Source organism: Cololabis saira, chromosome 4 (assembly GCF_033807715.1).
Source record: "Cololabis saira isolate AMF1-May2022 chromosome 4, fColSai1.1, whole genome shotgun sequence".
Taxonomy (NCBI): Eukaryota; Metazoa; Chordata; class Actinopteri; order Beloniformes; family Belonidae; genus Cololabis; species Cololabis saira.
In genome coordinates, this window is record NC_084590.1 from 22953241 (window position 1) to 22973903 (window position 20663).

The window sequence follows — 20663 nt, forward strand, 5'->3', positions numbered from 1 at the left end:
TTTTAAATGCGATCAAATTTAAAGCCAGATATAAATAAAAAAGCATATACCCCCTCATAGATAAAACAGAAAAATGCAACAGTTCAACTCCCTGCCTTCAGACTTTGATGCCGCGTTCCATTTACCTCGGAAATCGGAACTGGGAACTGGGAATGGCAGCCATCTTGGAATGGTAACTCGGGGGTGGTGAAGCTTCTCCCACTTTCCCAGTAGGAAATCCCACTTCGAGGGGCGTTCCAGTTGAAAATTCCGACTGGGAACTGGGAAATTCCGACTTCCGAGGACAAATGGAACGCGGCATAAGCAACATCTGTGGCTGATCTGTGGGAGCGCGCACAGCGCGGCTGTTTCCACGGCCGAGCCGTGGACTAAAGGACGATTTATGGTCCGCGTTACACCAACGCAGAGCCTACGGCGTAGGTTCTGCGTCGATTTAACACAGAGCCATAATTCAGGCTTAAACCCGAGTCTAGCCGGGTCTGACCGGGTCTTACCTGCAGTCGCTCCGACGCGGGTTGCCACATGTTAGCAGAGTCTCTGGTCGTCCGTGTTCACTGCAGCTTGTTCTCTCGTCCTGGCCCGGCTCACATCTGCTGGCTCTCTCTCGCAGCCTGCCTCTCTGGCCCCTTCACTCCGGACTGCTCAGCAGCGGAGGATGTTGCTCCGCCTGGATGCAGTTCACTCCGTCGCCAGCAGGTGGAAGTACCTGCTTTCTGTGGCGGAGGCTTCGTGCTGCTTTCAGGTGCTGTAAGAAATCACGGACCAGTCCTGATGCTGACGAGGTCTCCTAGTCTTATTAGTGGGGTTGTTGGATGCATATTAAATTTTTCTCAGTCATTTCAAATTGGTGTTAAAGTTTGGTTTTCACTTCTAAGTTGAAGTTTAGGGTCTATAGACAGTATTCGAGTTGTAAAAAAAAATCAGGGGGGATGGTGGATTTTATCATATGGGGACAGATAATTTGTGCTGATTACAAATAATATAATATATTACAAATAATAGCAGTGACCAAAACACCTGCAGAAATACTGCAGGAATGACATAGCAGCAGTTAAATGCAGCCTTCTGTAAGCTTTAAATATCCACTGGGCTTACATCAAATACATCAAAACACAACAATAAAAAACAGTTTTCTGAACTTATCAATATGACTCTGTCCTTCACAGGATAAGTAAAATGGATCACTGCAAAAACTCAAAATCTTAACAAGAATATTTGTCTTATTTCTAGTTAAAATGTCTCATTTTAGTAAAAAAAATCTCATTACACTTAAAACAAGACTCAAGAAAAACAAGAAAAAACAACAATTTTCACCTGTTTCAAGTAGATTTTCACTTAAAATAAGTAGAAAAATCTGCATGTGGAAAACATTTTATTACTTGTAATGAGAAGATAAATCTTGTCCCATTGGCAGATTTTTCCTACTTATTTCAAGTGAAAATTGACTTGAAACTGGTGAAAATTGTCAAATAAGTTATTTTTCTGGTGTTATTTTTCTGGTGATGACTCTACTGTAAATGTTGAAATAGCAGTAATACCAAAATCATTGATGAAATGACATAAGGGATGGAAAGGGGGGATGGCAGTTTTACAGGGGGGATGATTTTTACCGTTTTTATTTCAGGGGGGATCCCATCCCCCTCATCCCCCTCAACTCGAGTACTGTCTATAGAACAATTTGAGTCCGAGTGTCAAACACACAGATAAAATTGCCTCTAGGGGGCGCCACAAAATATGTAAACTGCTACAACTTTTGATTAGATTAACCAAATTTAACATATGAAGTATGTATGGATTCAGAATTAAAAGGAGAAACTGGCATACTAAGCATTTGGCGACCAAAATATTAAATGGACACAAGCGAAATGATGCTTTTTTAAAGATAAAGTCTGAAAATATCCTCACAGTTGCTAAGGAATTTTACTTTTTAATGTTATTTCATTAAGTCAATACTGTGTGGCGATTAAACTGAAATTGAAATGCTCCTCACTCTTCCCTTGTCGAAGTAGGACTCAAAGGTCTTCCCTTGGACAGTCGTGCCAGGCAGTGAATGGATAAGATGGATAAGTGCTCCACCGTCAGTAACAATGAAATCATAAAGGTCTGGTGCAACTATCTCCTCATTGTCAGATAATTCTCCACTCATAGGATTGCCCAGGATGTAAAACAACAAATCTGACTTGGTACAGGAGTTGAGGGATCCTTCACATGGTAATGACTGCGGTTGAATTGGTTTGATATTGGATATTGGATATTATGAATTCAACACCCATAAAACTTGTGATACATACCACTGATTTTGGTCAAACCACTTGTGATGTGTTCATGGTCATCTAGACTATATATCACAAAACAGTAATTATTTAAAAAAAATCATATATATGGGCATATATATGGGCTGATTTAAACATCATATTTATGGGCTGATTTAAAAATCATATATATGGGCTGATTTAATGTGGTTTAATGAAAACAATCGGTGTTATGTATCACAAGTTTTATGGGTGTTGAATTCATTAAACCTCATTAAATCAGCCCATAATATGATTTTATAATAATTACTCTCTTGTGATATATAGTCTAGATGACCATGAACACATCACAAGCAATATGACCAAAATCAGTGGTATGTATCACAAGTTTTATGGGTGTTAAATTCATTAAACCACATTAAATCAGCCCATATATATGATGTTTAAATCAGCCCATATATATGCCCATATATATGATTTTTTTAATAATTACTGTTATGTGATATATAGTCTAGATGACCATGAACACATCACAAGTGGTTTGACCAAAATCAGTGGTATGTATCACAAGTTTTATGGGTGTTGAATTCATAATATCCAATATCCAATATCAAACCAATTCAACCGCGTTGGATAATGCAGGTGGGTATGGAGAAGACTCGTGACGAAAAAACTCTTTCAAATTCCCGCTCCAGCTTTCCAGCACAATGAAAGCTTTTCCATAAAGCTCTGCATGATGTTTGAAGTGCTGCATTCTCAGTTTAGCTGCTGTCTTCTTGCGTGTTTTCTTCTCATGGAACAACATCAAGTTGTTTCACTTGATCGGAGCTGTCAGTGGGGTGTCATGTGAGTCCAGCACATTCTTTTTGAAGTTGTTGTACTGCTCTTGTCCCATTGACTCAACTTTAAGGACCGATACTGCAGCGGCTGCAGACTCGCAAACCTTGTTATCTAAAGTAACCAGGTCTTTACTGCTCTCCTGAAAGGGATTCCCATTGCTGAGCAACAGCTCCATCAGGTCTTGTGAGGTGTGATGTTGAAAACGCTGCTGTGATGCTGATCCTACCCCATGATGAGGACGCCATTCGGAGTCATCACTGTCGTTTACAGTGGTAATTTATTATTTGTGGCTCAACATACCTAGGGGCGAGGGTGGGGGGAGTGGGTAAAAGCTCGCTATAAAAATGGAAAAAAAATAATGTAAACAGGATTCGATGTGAAGACGGAGCACACCTCTTCTTTCCGTTTATTTTTCCTTTCTCAAGAGACTCCGATATATTGTGCCCCCTTTTTTTTCTTGTTATTCACCGTTGTTATTATTTATTTAATTGTTTTCCCTGATCAGCAAGCACCTGTACTGTATATAGTAATGTTCTACTCACTTTGTTGCTCTTGTTATTGTTTTTATCATTGTCCTGTTTACAATAAACAGATTTATAAAGAAAAAAAAAAAGAAATCATGGACATCTACAGACTGTGGGATATCTCCACGTAAATACACTATTTCCCTTCCTTAGTCCTTTTTCCCCTCCTTGGATTGAGATAACCACACAGAGACTTGAAAATAAAGAGACTGGAAAATGAATTTGGGTAAAACAACTAGACCAGTATTCTTCATTTTAGCAATGCCCATAAAAGAATATGAATGATCGGTGTTGCAACTGTGACACCATCTTTTCTCAAGTGTGCCATTTAGCTGCCACCATCTTTGTTTTTTGGGGGACCTAGAATTGACGTGAAAGGGATGGATCTGAGTAATTCACCAGTTACTCAGAAAACTAATTGGGTTTGTAATAAATCTCCCGAAAGCAAGCAGGGATGATAGAGGGACACTTTATTTACCGTATTTCTGTTTTTGCACATGCTATATTGTTGTCCAGTAGATGTTGTTCTTTGACCAATCACAGTTCTTGTATGATGTCACACTTTCACTAAAAGGTAGTGCTGTTTTTAAATATTAATGTGGATCTGTGCGTTACCACTGGATGGCAAGGTGTCCCTAAGTCATACTTGTGCCACTACTACATCATGCAATTTTTGTTATGTGTGTGTTTCTATTTACACTGATCTGATAAGGCCTTTAAAGCCCAGCAGAAACTGCTTCCAAACTGCATTCAGGACCTGTTCCAGATAAAAGAAACCCGCTATGACCTGAGGGGGAAACTCATGTTTGAGATGACGACAGCAAGAACCAATATTAAAAAGAGATGTACATCAGTTAAGGCTAGAGAAATTTGGAATAGTTGTAATAACAACCTAAAAATGTGTCGCTCTATCGTCAAGTTTAAGGAAATGTTTAAAGAAAATACTGTAAATAAATATAAAACACTATAATTATAAAGTATACTATCAAAAACATTCTAGAATGTGAAACGTCAATTTTATATTTTGTCTTACATATTTTTGTCTTCTTTATGTATTGTTTGTTTCCACGGAGTAAAAGCTAATGTCTCATATTTTTGCTGATCGTAAGAAAAAAGGGTAGGCCCTATAAGCTACGGCTTCAGCCTACACCTTTTCGGCAAAAGAAATTTTGTTTTTTCTTTCCTTTTCATCTTGTTCTGCAAAAAGTGTGTATAAGCCGAAATAAAGATTCATAACATAACATAACATAACTCAAATACACTTGTGGGAACAATAAGAAATGTGATTAGTTTTTTTCTTTTCCCATTGTGGACAGCATTGATCGTTTACCTTGAAGAAAAATGTAATCTGGGCGCTTGGTTGATGCTCTAGGTTAGCGCCTATAGAGCCTCAGGAAAAGTTGTCAGGTACATCGACAGAAGCTTTGAGTCAGATGAGGGGAGTTCGAGCCTGATGATAGTGTACACGTCGGGTTCCACCAGGGACAGAAGCGCTGTGTCGCAGGGTTGCTCATCCTCAGCATGGCCTCTGGTCCCATCTGGATCATTTCATAAGTGCTTCCAACTGTTTCTTGTTGGGTTTGATTTGTGAGATTATGAGTTCCACATAACAGTCAGATTGTAAAAAAGTTACTAATCTTTATTTACATAGAAATGTTCTAAGACATCAGTCACAAAGTGCTTCACAACAAATGTAGGCATGATAAAAAACACAAGATACAATAAAATGCATGAGATGTCACAGTCAGAGCCGCCTTTTCTGAGTGTCACCTGAACGCAACCTCATCTGTGCCTCTGATGGCAGATTGACAGCACCTGGATTCCTCACTATAATTACTGCTGCTCTCTCCTGCTCTGTTGGCAGATTGTCAGCTATTTTTGCCTGTTTGTAGCACAACCTGGTTTTCTTGAGATAACCTGATTGAAGTGCTCAGGCTTGTTTCTCCTGACCTTGTCTTTCGTCTGGCCCTTTTGGATTTGTCTGCTTGGCCTCTATTGGATATTCTGGTTCTTCTGGCTCCTTGGATTAGTCTCTGCCTTGCACTCTCTGGATTTTTCTGCATCTCTGGACGGCTCTAACGGTTATTGGACATTGGATTGGTTTCCGAATATTGGCCTGGACTATTCTGCACATTATTGGACAGATTTAGTTACTGAAACTTGTACAATTATAACTAAAACTCTTACCATCATTCAATTTCCTGAGTCTGAGTCCTGCCTATTTAAAATGTTACAGATGGATGAGACGATAAACAACTAGTCATAGCAGTCCTTTTTGTCTAGCAAATGTTTTTTTCTTTTTATTTTATATCTATCTATCTATCTATCTATCTATCTATCTCATTAACAGAGTCCAGTGAGAAGGAGTGTTTTCTGGAGTAGGTGCAACTGATCGGCAGGATCTGTCTCAAGTCAAAGGAACTACAAACAGGTTCTTCAGGCAGATGGCTCTAAAGGTCAGAACCAGAATTTTAAAGTTTAATTTGGTAATTAACTGGAAGCCAATAAAAAACCGTTAAGACTAGAGCTACATGAACTCCTCTGCTTGAGTGGGTCAGATGCCTCGCAGAACTAAACCTGCAGTACTTTAATCGTGAAGACACTGAAGCATGTATTATTGTGATGATCCAGCAGATCTGAGGGGGCAGTTCCTCATTGAGTGTGTTGACCTAAGTGTCTGCCTAACCTAAAGTGAATCACAGAACTTGGTGGGTTTGTGTGTTGTTTTTCTTTGGGTGGGGGTTTCTTTATGGTTACTCAGTTAGGACCAGATTCTTTGGGTTGAATGGCATAAAGCTCAGAGTCCAATGTGAGGCCCCTTTACCTCTGCATGGAGATGAGAAACATTTAAAGGGCATAAAAACATGTCAATGTTCACAAACTGAATCTCGACGTCATCACATCACGACGTAAGCAAGACTATGCGGAGCTCTGTGTCAGCATAGTCTTGCTTACACCGACGTCATCGGGATTCAGGTCGTGAACATTTTGACAGCCTTCTGTTAGTCTGTATCTCTAATGTTCGGGACATCTCTGTGAACAACATGAAGTCCTTCCTTCCTGGTTCTGTGTTCATGGATCAAGCCCCAGACTGTTATCAACTATTTTAGTAGTTTGGTGAAAAGAACAGTTGGTGTCTCTGTTTGAGAATAATCCATCTAATTTTTGAGAAAATGACCAGAAAAATCCCTGGTCAGAGCCATTGACTGTATAAAAGCAAGTTAGAAATTCAGACGTCAGTATTTGATTCTCTGCATTAACATTCCAGATTCTTCTTTGTTTGTACCAACCTGACAAAATTAGACATCCAGTGAGATCAGCCGTGAACCAAATCTCCACGGATCCATCAAATTTTATACTGTGCAAAAGTTTGAACAGTACCCCTACTTCAACAACCTTCTGAAGAGTTGTATCTTGTTCAAAGTTAAACAATTCAATGTTGTCAAAAAGGCTGGTGATTAAAGACAGCAGCCAATTTTTAAGTGGGTATCATTTATAACTGACCTTGTGAACTTATAAAGACATAAGAAGTCATGAATGCCTCTCAAACTCTGATCTTTCAGAAATGTTATTCTAGACTTCTGCCTTGAACAAAATTACCCTTGAAACAAAGGTCTGTTTTGGGGTGTGGAGTGACATGCCTGTTGACTGAAAAACGTGCACATTGTTTTGATTCTTAATTTTTTTTTGTTTTATTGATAGAGTAAGAAGTTCATTTTCTCTTATTTTGCTCCGTTCCTCAGGTTTTCTTTCTTTTGACTTTTCAGCTCACTATTTGAGGCTTTGTTTATTTTTAATATATTACTAGCCCTTTATTTATCATTATCTATAAAGTGCCCAGAGACAAAATTCGCTGTCACTTGGCACTCCCAAACATGTTAAACTAAAATGAATGAATTACATTAACTGACCCTCAACAGATTTATGCTCCCATTATTTTCAGTGAGTGAATGTTTTTTGTTTCTTTTTAGATTTTGATTTAATTAACAGTATATGCAAAGGCATACTGAATAATGACGCGTTCAACGGCTGAGATCATTCGTCATCCACCCTTGAGTAATTAGCCAGTGCAGGAATTCAGTTTTATGTATACAAGCATATAAAATCAACATAAATAGCATAGAATTATTTCAGTGACTACTGAGATATTTTTCATTCAGCACCATTCTCAAAAAAACTAAGAATCAAGAACATCATGGTCTCCTTTACTAAGAAAAAGTATCGTTTTCCTGACTGATTTGGAAAGAATTGCCTAGTTGTTGTGGCAGAAGTGAAGTCTGGGGCCTGTACTACGAAGCGGGATTTGGGGTTAGCGAGGTAACTTCAGGTTTAACCCTGGGTTTTCAGGACTACGACGGTGGTTCACTTCTTACCGGGGTACATCGCCATGGTAACTTATGCTGAACAGCTAACCTGCTCCGGAGCAGGTTATGTTCGAGATACAGATCGCCGGGTATAAAAGCACCGCCCACTGACCAATCAGCTCTCTTGGAAAATGAATCCAGTGGAGCTCGGTGCGCGGATCGTGAGAGGATCCCTCCGAAGAGAACGCGTATTCAGGGACCGCCAAAACCCCTTTGCTTTCCCTGATGAGTACCTGTATGAACGATCCAAAAAAAAAAGGAAAAAAAGAAAAAAGAGGTGGAGGAGAAAATAAAAAATAAATCAATCAATGAATAAATAAAACAAATCATCACCCAAAATCCGATGTACAGTCAATCCAAAACTAATACCAATTAAATAAATAAATCAAGAAGAAATAAAAAAGAAGATGCATTTGTAAGGGGATAGCAAAAAAGGGATTTTCAATTTCGTCCCTCGAACATTCTGAGAAGTCACTTTAAAATACTAAATACCCCCCTCCTGAAAAAATAAAAAATTAAATAAAATAAATAAATAAAAAAACCCAATTCTTTGGTACAGCATCAGCACAAGTTATCGGTCAACAACAATAGTTATAGAACCAATATATACAGGACTGTCTCAGAAAATTAGAATATTGTGATTTTCTGTAGCCTAATGCAAACACAAAAACAAAAAAATGTCATACATTCTGGATTCATTACAAATCAACTGAAATATTTCAAGCCTTTTATTATTTTAATATTACTGATCATGGTTTACAGTTTAAGATTAAGATTCCCAGAATATTCAAATATATGTTTATATCCCTATGAACTTACGCATTTATACAGTCAGCGATCTTTTGCCAGCTGTCTTTCCTGCATTTTGCAGCTGCAACTGTGTTGCTTTTTGCCTGTATTATATGCCTATACTCATCATATTTCCGTAAAATTATTGTTTGCTCTTCGCTACTGAAATAAGCGGCTCTGACAGCGGACTTCTCCATGCTTGCGATTGGTCATGCGCTGAAAACACTGCCCCTTTTATGTGCACGCGCTCATATCCAGATTGGAAAAACCTGGGTTGATATACCGAGTTGATAACCACCGTCGTGTGACCGCTTAGCGTGATTGCAATTGTCCGGGTTAGTGAATCTGGGTATGTTGAACTTGCTTCGTAGTACAGGCCCCTGGTGTCCACGAGGTGATAATTGACTTTTCTTTTGCTGAAAAACCTTTAAAAAGGAACCAGTCAAAATAATCTCATCGCTGTCAAGAGGTTTACTACTGATTCAAAGGCAACCACAGTTTGTTAGAGACCTTTGTCAAGCCTGAACAACCAGCAGTCTGATTCCCCCCAACACACACACACAAACACACGCACACCATTGCGTTCACAGGGCAAAAGTCAAGCACTAAGTCTCCAAAACAGACCATAAGCAAAGGTAGCTGCCATTAAGGACATCTGTTGCCCCTGCAGTGTGTTTATGTCCGTACAAACAAAATGTATGAAGGTGTGTTCAGCGACAAAACAGTGATAGTCTGTATTTAGTAATGTTTACACGGGGCAACATCTGGATAAAGCCAGAGGTCTCTGAGGGTATACACATCACTAACACTCCCACGGTGGATTGTTCAGTCTGGTGGGGACGACCTTGAGACCAAAAAACAGAAAAAAATCTCTATCTGTATCATTTCTGTAGCTCTGCAATTTTTGCAGCATGCTGCTTTTGGAGTTAAGAATTGTCATATGCAAACATGGTGAATTATTAACCATTATACTGATAAGGGCCCTTTGCTGAATAGAACAGATGGAAACAAACCATCAGGCAATGCTGTCTAGATTATGGTGTGTGATGTACAACAAAGTATGACAAAAACTAACTGTCTGCCCATCTAATTTGTGGATGTGAACGATCAATAATAGTTCTGCAGGCATCATGAGATGTAAAATGTAAACACTGTTTCAGAAATATTTACAAAAGGAAGTCTCCTTCCTTTTTTCACTTTACACAAGACATAACAAGAATAGATTACGTTCACTTGATTCTTTATTGTTTACATGTTTCAACATAGATAATACATGATCATGTTGTTGCTCTGATTAAAAGGAGAGGAAAAAAATGCAGGATTAGCTGAGTCTATCATCATAACATTGCTTAACTGATGGGAACGACATAGCCGCACAGAAAGTTTTCCACTGGCAGAACACAGAAGCACATACAGTATATCCTGGAGTATATATCCTTGTCTCGTAAAAGTTATTTTCCTCCTCCTCCTTTTTGTCCACCCTAAAGCCATCAGACTCGGAGAGGCCATCAGCGTAAAAACACTTTCATCTAGAAATTCAACACTGTTGGTACTGGAGGGGAATTTGTACACTGAGTAAAATCTGACTATTTTTCTGTGTGGTGAGAAACATACCTATCTATTATCCTAAATATCACTGAAATACATACAGTAGGTTGGTAGGGTCACGGTACTTCAGTAAACCCACTTTCTTTACTATTCATACACCACTAAGAAACTTGCATGTATAGAACAGGACAATACTGTGGGTATTATAAAAAGAAAAGCTTTGTGACTACTTTTTTCCCAGGTACAGGTGTGTATTTTATCTATGAACCACAACATACTCAAAGAAAACATTTGGCACAATCTCAACAGAGAAGAATACAACTGCAGCAAAGGAAACAAACCAACAACCAAATATAAATGATTTTAAAATATTGCAGAGAGAACATCAAATCTAACCATGCACAAAGTAAGGCAACCTACCGCAGATGTGGACTTTTTTCTTTAAATATAGAAAAAGGTAGTGAATCCACCGTGTGAGGTGCATCTATTTCTACAACACCTCTGGGGACTGTTTTCAGAGTTGTATGCCGCACTCACACTGGGCTGCTGACACCGTCTGCAGACAGACACACAGTCTGGTGCAGACTAAAGTCACCACTCTATTGTACAGCAGAGGTTACTGCCAAGTGTTGTTCATCATCTATAACTTAGTTAATGCAAACTATGCTGTTATGCTACAATAAAGCCTTATCATTGACTTTGACAAGAAAATAGATTTATCAAATTTCACATGTTTCTTTTAAACTACAGCATAATATTTCCTCTTTACATTCAATTTTGTTTTGCTGTTATATTATTTTTTCTTAGGAAACACGTTTATGTCTATTCCGGCTCTACATATGTGTTTGTTTGCGTATGTGCACAAGTGCTGACGTATACAGCTTGTGGTGATGTGAGATGGCTGTGTTTTACAAATCTTTTGTCTTAATGAGGGTAACCAAAGGCTTGTCGTCAGGACTGTAGTCCTCATAGGCGATGGGGGTGGCTTCATACATGGCAGGCCTGGGCTTCTTCCCAAATCTGACAAGAAACCGTAAAGTGGTTTTATTAGTAATGGCAAAGACAGTTCATTGAAGGAGCACTTCTGTGATTCAGTATTTGAGGGTTTATACACTAAGAAAGATGCAAAAAAAGAGCAAGAGTAGGAGATTAAAATGGTTGAGAGAAATGGAAACCAGAGCCTTCTGCTGTAATCACAACGTCCACAGGGACCAGACAAATGGAGACACATATGAAGATTTATCTCCCTACATTTAAACTGCCCTTTTGCAACATTATCAGTCATGCTGCACATGTTTTCTCCTTGAGTAGGTCCCATGAATTGCTACTCTGACTTGTCTTTTTGATTTTTAAATTATGGGCTGATACCTCACCGGACTTGTTTTCCTGTTCTGGACTGATGATGTATTTGACCTTTTGGACTTCCAATAAAGGTCTTTCATTCGGGAACACTCATTGCGTGCTACTCTACACCTGAATCTTTTTCAATTATTAAAACACACCACCTTTCTGAGTAAAAAAAATAAGTATGAGAAAATAAATACTTATGTGGTGCTTTTTAGTGCCAGAAAAAAAAAGTGCAACATTTGAGAAGTAAGCTGTTTTCAAACCACTGTCCTGTACTGCACTGAAGGACTGCAGTATATGATATTGATGCTACGTACCTGGCATGGCGGATGGAGGCTATAGCATTGCTGAACTCGCTGTCGATGCTACGGCAGTTGTAAAACTCCTGGTAGGCATGGCGTGACGAACCCTGGTACTCAATGCGGCTGATGCGGCAGATGCCCACAATGAGGATGATGAGCATGAGGACAAAAGCCACACACAGAGCTCCGATGATGATGTAGAGGGAGTGGCGGGGCATGTTGGTCAGGGTGTCTTCGGTGTGTGCTGGCTTCCACTGCAGGTCTGACACACACACACACACACATAAATAGAGACGTAGAGCTTTGAACATTGTCATGTTTTGGACGGATACCTGAGGAACTGTTTTCAGACAGGCTGACTTACGGATCTCACAGCTGGGGCCCACCCACCCAGGTGGACAGTGACAGGTGAAGCCATTGGACTGGTCGATGCAGGTACCTCCGTGATGGCATGGGTTGCTCTCGCACTCATTAATGTCGACCTCGCACCTCTCCCCTGCGCAGACGAGTAAGGCGGAAGTCAGTAAGGGCTTGGGCACAAAAGCCAACCAGAGAAACTGAATTTAGGTTCTGATGCAGCTTTTCTCAAACCCAAAATCACTTGAGCTGTGTTCTACAACTGATTACTGAGGGTATTATTTTATCACATACTAATGCCTTTATTTGTTTTCACTGATTTCAGTATAGACAGATAATGAAATGATGGACAAGGGAACAGATTTGTGAAACGCCTATCACATCCATCCAACCAATGACTATGACCAAACGTATAAAAAAAACAAACAACCGTTGCAGATATTTCTGAGACTGAGCATTCTCTTTAAGCGTTGTATTTGGCAAGTTGTTTAGCATGATATTGTGTCCCTTTATGGTCATTTGTTGTTTTATTTTTGTCCCAGTTTGGACAATCTAATAATTTTTTTCTATCTCTTTCTGGATATTTTTGCATCACTTCATTATTGTTTTATGTTCCATTTTGGTTGTTTTGCATTTAATTTCAATAATTTTGGTTGCTTTAAAGCCCTGTCATAGTCATATATTTCCTAGTCATATACTTCTTACCGGTAATTATTATTTTTGTCACTTCCTGCCCATTTATAGTCTTATTTTGATTGTTTATGTTTGATTGTTATCTCAGTGGGTTGTAAATGTGAAATTTTTTCTATTTTGCCTCTGCTTCATATGTGTGACCTTTCATGTCTCAATTTAGTCATTTTACCTTTCATTGCAATCATTGTCATACTTTTTTAGTCCTTGCTGTGTGTCTTCATAGGTTTGTGTCTCATATTGGTCCTTTGTTTGTAGCCAATCTTTGTGTCTTTGTTATCAATGTTGTACATCTTTAGGGTTACATTGTGTCTCGTTCTGGTCTGTCTAGGAAATTTCACCTCTGGGAAAAGACTTGTGGCTTGCTGACTTATTCTGATCTTGTGCCTGCCTTCCACTTATTCTGTAATAATATTTTGGGCATAAGTGCTTACCCAGGTATCCACTTTGACAGATACATGAGGCGTTAAGTCCGGCGCTCTCACAGCGGCCTCCATTCTGACAGTGCAGCTTCAGACATGGATCCTTGTATATCTCACAGTGTCTGCCTGCACAGATGCATACAGGAAGTACCTGTAATTGTTTGTCGTGCTGTATGTTTACCACAGTACGACTTAGAGGCAAAGTCCTCACATTGTTTCCCATGCAAGTGTACCTACCTTCGAACTGTGGCGTGCAGACACATTCATAGGCATTGATGAGATCCCTACAGGTGGCATAGTTCTGGCAGGGTGCAGACAGACACTCGTTGTACTCCTCCTCACAGTACAAGCCATGGTAACCTGAATGGGACACAATCCTGTTATTTCTCACAATGTTTTAGTCAATTATGTCTGCTGCACTGATAATATTCTTCTCTGGTTAGAAGTTATAGATATGCATTAAAGAGAGTTGGTTATTGTTGGCAAATTATGCTTCAAAAGTTGGACCTATTATCTCTGTTTGCTCATAAATGAACCTAGTAGCTCCTTAAGGATGTAAAAGTTGTGCTCCTCGAGTCATTTACAATTTACACTGTTGTCATTATCAAGAGCTTCCCAGAGATACAGTAACATTCATCTGCTGTCCACAAAGAAAAATATCAGCTTTCCTTGTTCATAATTACTCACAGTCTCTGAAACATTAGCAGGAACTGATCTGCCCTACAACGACAGAGTGCAGTATCTGCTTTAAGTTTAGTGGCGACAGCTGACTAACTTTAACTAGATTATTTTTACAACTTATTCAAGCCGTGTTATAACTAACTTTAACTTTACATTACAGTTTTGTTAGAGCCAGCTAGCAGCATCTAACTGTAACTTGTTTAGATTACAGGTTTACGAGCCAGCTAACTTTTTCAGGAGTAACTTCTGTTCCTACTGTTATCAGATGTCATTAGAGTGAGTAAATGTCTGTAAGTTAGCAACTTGACAAATGTCAAAGTCAATCTGATTTGCTAGTAAATGGCTAGAGAGAAATGACCTTGCTAGTAGTACCTTGGTGTTCATATTTTAGTATATTTACACTTCTCTGGATAGTTGCATCATAATGTTAATTTAACCATCATTTTCATACAAAATATTATCAAGTGTTCATCATACACTGTCTGTCTCAGTATGACCTTGAATTTTATAGTTTGGATCTTCTAGCGTCTCTGAAATGAGACAGAACAAACCAGCAGACTCTGTCACAGGACAAAACGGATTTTGAGTCTTAACTCATTTTTGTCCAAATGTGGGCACTTTGCATTTTTAGATGCCTGGTACCAAGTATACCCTTTGACTCCTTCAATTACTTTAGGAACTTTTATATATACCAAAACTTTGACAGTACACACAAGGTATATTCCCCATGTTTTTGTGTGATTGAGCATGAATTACATGCAGTGCAGCATGTTTTCCATAGGATGGCAGCTGCTCACTAGGCAGATCCTGCTCCAGCTACACATCTTCACTGACTACACACATAAGAGACAACCAATTTTCTGTCCCATTTCTGTTCAATCGTGTTTACAACAAAAAATAATATATAAAAAAGGAAAGTGGAAAGTATACAATCTTGACTAGAACAGATAGATGTACTTGTCTATCTATTTGTCTCTTGTCAATACTATGCCAGAAACTGACAATCCAAATGTTATGGAGGCTCTGCTTTTAAATGTGTTTTCATTATCTCAAAAGAAAAGAGTATTTAGTATTTAAATAATCAGCAATAAAGATAACAAAGTTACAATGTTTGTATAGACTGCTATAGTACCTGATTTATCTCTGCATATCTGCACTAAGTCCCACTTGAGCCCCATCTCACTGAGGTGTCTCCCATCCACAGATTAGAGCCAAACTCTCCAAAGGAATGATTTCTCTGGAGTTCTTACACAAATTATGTGGCAATCTGTTTTCAACACATTTATTTCTCAGTTGGGTCTCATAGCTGACTGAATGTTTGGCATACTCTCTGTGGGCCATGGCTAATGTGTGTTTGGGGAGGAGAGACAAAAATTTAATGAGGAGGCCAGTTAAAGCCTTTAGAGTCTCCTCTGTGAAATGTCAGTGAAATGTCAAATGCCTTTCCAGGACTCTGTCTACTGTCTGCCGGCTGGGAGCCTCTCATGAAGGCAGGATTATGGGATTCTGGAAGACGACTCTTTCTACATATCAGCTCCCCAGCAGCTTTCTTTCAAACAGCCAGCGGGCATCACCAAAACCCCTCAAATCCAAACACTTGAATGAAGGAGACAATCGCACAAACTATAGTTATTCATGTGTTCAGTCACACACACACTGATATACAACCCTCACATGCCAGCGGATGTTCTGACAAGATGGAGAAGAGGTTTTGCCTGATGTTGAGTTTATTGTGATATCTGTGAGTAACTACAGTCCTCAATGCCCCCAGTTCTACTGGAGCAGGAGCATCCTGATTGGATGGCAAGACCTACCATGGCAACCAGACAATAGATGTTGAGAGGGAAATGCGCAGAGGTATTAGAGGGAAGATAAAGATGAGGGATGATAAAAGGACAGACTGAAGCAGAAAATTAAATACATTAAAAAAAGAACTGAACAAGCAAATATGCAGTGAAACAATGTGAGATAGCAAAATAACTTACAGGAACATACAGAGAACATGAAACAAGATGTACCTGTAGTTATCGACTCTTGCAATTACTTTCCCACCTTAAATGCTTCCAATCTTCAATAAAAAAGGACAGAATATTAAAACACAGGTATGTTTTCAAATGGAAAAAGGAGCAATACCACATTTTACCTATGTCCTGCAGAAACTCTGCCTCCATCAAACCATTGTGGTATTTCCACTCAAGGTGTTCACACTGAGCTACCACACACAATCTTTATCTTACTTAATCTTAATATTTTCAGACTAATTGCAAAAAAAAACTTGAAACTGAATCTGTGGTGATAGAGGATGAATGTGGGCATCAAATAGGAGATAAAGATGCTGAATGCCGTCTACAGTCTACTGACAGCTTGTATAAACAGAGAGCTGTAGGGGCAAAGTGTAAAATTATGATGATGGGCCACTGGGAAAGTCATCAATCTCTCCATCCCAGCAAGGTAATTGCAAGACAGTAGATAATGACAAGTCATCATTCCGCCCAATTGATTTGATCACAGAGGCATCTGCAGCAGCGGCACGATCTTCCTATCTAAAAATAACTCATCGCTGAGGCAGAGCGTATTTACTGCCACTGCACCTCTGCTACAAGCCACCATTCTTTTAGATATCACAAAAAGCTTTACGAGTTGGTTCAAAAGCAAGATTTAGAGTGGCGATAGAGGCAAGTTCAGAATTTAAAGTATATCTTGAAGGCATGGATGAATTTCGTTGTGACGGCATATCAAAGGCATGCAGGAGCAGAAGGCTCAGGAGAGCTTACAGGGCAAAACAGGTGCCATTTTTGTTTTGGTGGAGAGTTTAAGAGGGACAATGATTATACTTTGTGTTTTGTTCTTCCAGCTTTGATTGCTCATCTAATTCTTCCATGTCCTTTTATTGAAGACAGCGGTCTGATCAGTGGTCCAGTACCTCCTTCTCACTAGCCACCTCCTCCAGTTCTTCCAGCCAATCGATATAATCTCTCCAGCACATCCTGGGATTGTCCCAACAGTGAAAAATGCCCTTTAGAAATGTCTGAAAGGCATGCTAACCAGATGTTGAAACCACCTCACCTGGCCAGTTCAGATACAGACAAGTGGAGTGTGAGATGCCGGATAAAGCTTAATTAAAAAAAAACCTCAAAAATAGATATATTGTCATGTAAAAAAGAAAGTAAAGTCTCTGTAAATTCTACAGTTTTACATATAAAGACTAAACCCAACAGATGGCTCATTACCCCATGCCAGTAGCTGTCTCACAAAAGCAAACCCAAAATGCAAAAGCACTCTGGGGAAAAAATAAATAAATAAAAATACTAGCCACACCCTTACTGCTTCCATAATGATTAAGGGTGAGTTGCAGCCAGAGCAGATGTTTTGGCTGTTTGCTAGTCTGAAGCATTCATGTTTTAAGACAATACTATCAATCTGGAGAGGGCTATGAGGTCATTACCATTGTCAATAGACAAGAAGATAACCTCCAAATGACCTTGGCTAAATCTGGCTTATGATGCCTACAGAAGAATGACATCAGTTGTCGTCAGCATCCAAAGCTGCAACTGAAAGTATTGACCTCCTAGATCAGGGGTCGGCAACCCAAAATGTTGAAAGAGCCGTATTGGACCAAAAACGCAAAAAACTAATATGTCTGGAGCCGCAAAAAATTAAAAGTCTTGTATAAGCCTTAGAATGAAGGAAACACATGCTGCATGTTTCTATATTAGTTATTACTGGAGGAAGAGTTTTTTTTCATTATCCACTTCGAGAAAAAAGTCGAGAAAAAAGTCGAAATTTTGAGAAAAAAGTTGAAATGTCGAGAAAAAAGTCAATTTCGAGAAAAAAGTCGAAATGTCGAGAAAAAAGTCAAAATTTCGAGAAAAAAGTTGAAATATCGAGATTAAAAAGGAAAGGGAAAAGGAAGAAAAAAAGAGAAAAAAGAAGAGAAAAAAAGAGAAAAAAAAACGGAAAAAAGGGTAAAAAAAAAAGGTCAAACATTTTTCAAAAAGCTCCAGGAGCCACTAGGACGGCGCTAAAGAGCCGCATGCGGCTCTAGAGCCGCGGGTTGCCGATCCCTGTCCTAGATCATTGTTTCCCAACCCTGTTCCCCTGCATGGTTTAGATGTTTTCCTGATTCACAGTAATGCAAGGCCTCAACAGCTTGTCATCAATATTTGCACGAGCCTGTGAATGAGCCACTGATTTGAGCCAGGTGTGTCGGAGCAGGGACACATCTAAACCATGCAGGGCACCGTTCCCCCCCGGGAACCAGGTCGGGAATCGCTGTTTTAAATGTCCGAGACTACAGCTCACCTGGCACGCACAGACACCTGTAACTGTTGCCCACACTGCGGCACACGCCGTGGGCACAGGGGTTCAGGGCACAGAAGTCCACCAGCTGACCACATGTGGGGCCCGTGAAGCCCGCTGTGCAGCTACAGCCAAAGCCCAAGGGACTCGGGCCCTGGGTGTAGCATGTGCCGTTGTTATGGCAGGGGCTGGAGGCACACGGGTCCACCTTCTGCTCACATGCAGCACCTTGGTAACCTGGGAGATGTATGGGAGGGCAAAGAGGGAAACAAAAAAAGTAAACATAAAAAAAGATGAGAGAAAAAAAATCTGTAAATCAATGTCCTTATACACCTGAAAGAATACCGAAGCTCTGGAAACAAAAATATTGTGAAATGTTATCAGTGCCAATAATATAATCTATACTGTGTGTGTGGATCACAGATGCTGTGGAGCAGGTTGAGCAAGAAGCTGCAGGATATTCAGGGTTTCGGGTGGTGTAGATCTTATCGGAAAAAGTCTATAATCAAGACTTAACTGTAAATTATCCATTTGTCTTATAACCATAGTGTGCTAACCTACACTCTTTGCAACAGAAACAAAGAACCAACTTTTAAATTAACATTGATTTTCTCAAAAATATAATTTAGCCCCTCTAAATGTGTGTGCTGCCTTCAATAAATAAATATCAACTGGTCTTATTATTCTTATTGACTGAACTAAATTGGGTCTTTACTGAAGCATTAAGCAGGTTTTTCTCCTTTTGTTCTTGAATGAAGCATTTTAATTCCAATTATTGGTGGTGCAGCCTTCTTGCTCCTGTGAATTATGGGCTATCTCAGGAGTCAATTCCTGTTTGCCTCCTTTTTAAAAGAATTTGGCTGCTTGTTTTACCAGCTACCTGCTACGCTAATGAATTGTAAAATGGCTCTAGATCTTTCATTTTACTACTCAACGCAGTTATCTGGAGATTAGGCTCTTGATGTTCCTGAATTTTTTTTCTTCTTCTTCCGTTTAATCACAGTAAAACTGAAGTTTGTATTTTCGTTCCAAATCAGGCTCCTTCTAACTGTCTATACCTGCTGGATTACTAGAAAATCTTACAAAATAATTATCTTAAAACAAAACAGATGGCCAGTTAAAACTTTAAAAATATTTCGGTTTCAATATTTCAGTTATTCAACATAGCTATTTTATATCTAAGGAACATTACAAGACACTATTGTAGGTATTCCTCCATAAAGGAAAGAAAAAACCACAATGGTTACTGAAATAACCTGAAACTGATGGAGTAATAATAATTAACTGAACATTGACTGATGAAAATCAGACATTGCTTTTGAATTGTGGTTCAACATAACATGAAACTGGCCTGGACTAAAATAACAGGACCCTCAAATTTGTCATATTGTGTTGCACTTACTGCAATCCAGGACTTCTGTAACTCTCAGTGAGACTTCTACACTTGTAGATTGATATTTTGGTCTAATCCACATGAACAAACTGCTCCAGCTGTCTCTGGTTTGAGTTTTTTTTTCTTTTGGCTGCATGTTTTAGCTCTTTCTACAAACGTTCAGCAGAATTTAGTTCTTAGCAATATGGCATGGTCCGAAGCTCCGGTTTACTGAATCCACGTTGAAAGCAACCCTGTGACACAAGCCTGTGATCAGTTACCGGGGTGCAGCTCCTTACATGCTGTGCACCCGCTGCTCCTCTTTGCCAGATCGTCAGTGAGTGTCCTGTATGTATCCTCTGGGTTTTGAATGATTCTCTTCTGCTAATCAAAGAGATTTCTGCTGAGCTCTTGGGATTCTGGTAGCTTGGATTGAAGCTTTCTGGATGCTGAACTAGGACTGATCCATGGTCAGTCTAAAATCTTTAAGAACTATTCTTACTTCGCACCAGTCTGTCTTCCCTGGGTTCTGTCATACAAAAGCATTACAGTAATAGCTGTTTATAATTGTGTGTTTTTGGCCACTAGCCTGTTAGTGGACCTGTGACCTGCAACTGAGACCAAACCCTCAGAGCACATTTCACTCCAGAATGTCTTGAAAGTCTACAGATTTAATTGTACCCTGCAACGTTTAAAGACATCCTGTACCAGATGCAGCAAAGCAGTTCCAAAACATAACTTAGCCTCCTCCATATTCATCTGCAGTCTTCTTTTCTTTGATTGCTTGCTAGTGTTTTGATTATAACTTTATTAGATACCCCAGGTGAACTTAAAGTGGCTGAGTCTAAATGGGCAGGATAAGCTGTACATACAAAC

General features: G+C 39.4%; 2 protein-coding genes across 3 annotated transcripts in view; both read right to left on the reverse strand.

Annotated features, from left to right (window-relative positions):
- Positions 1-626, reverse strand: part of pid1 (phosphotyrosine interaction domain containing 1) — a 42002-nt gene extending 41376 nt beyond the window's left edge. Inside the window, exon 1 of the mRNA XM_061719171.1 lies at positions 495-626. Coding sequence (XP_061575155.1) covers positions 495-524 — 30 coding nt within the window. The 5' untranslated portion in view covers positions 525-626. The remainder of the gene's footprint in view (positions 1-494) is intronic.
- Positions 627-10001: 9375 nt separating this feature from the next.
- dner (delta/notch-like EGF repeat containing) overlaps positions 10002-20663 on the reverse strand; it is a 78753-nt gene continuing 68091 nt past the window's right edge. The window contains exons 8-13 of one of the 2 annotated variants that reach the window (XM_061719172.1): positions 18419-18652; positions 13673-13795; positions 13448-13561; positions 12331-12462; positions 11982-12228; positions 10002-11337 (exon numbers count right to left, since the gene is read on the reverse strand). In XM_061719172.1, coding sequence (XP_061575156.1) covers positions 11226-11337; positions 11982-12228; positions 12331-12462; positions 13448-13561; positions 13673-13795; positions 18419-18652 — 962 coding nt within the window. In that variant the 3' untranslated portion in view covers positions 10002-11225. The remainder of the gene's footprint in view (positions 11338-11981; positions 12229-12330; positions 12463-13447; positions 13562-13672; positions 13796-18418; positions 18653-20663) is intronic. The other variant, XM_061719173.1, reaches the window with a different exon arrangement.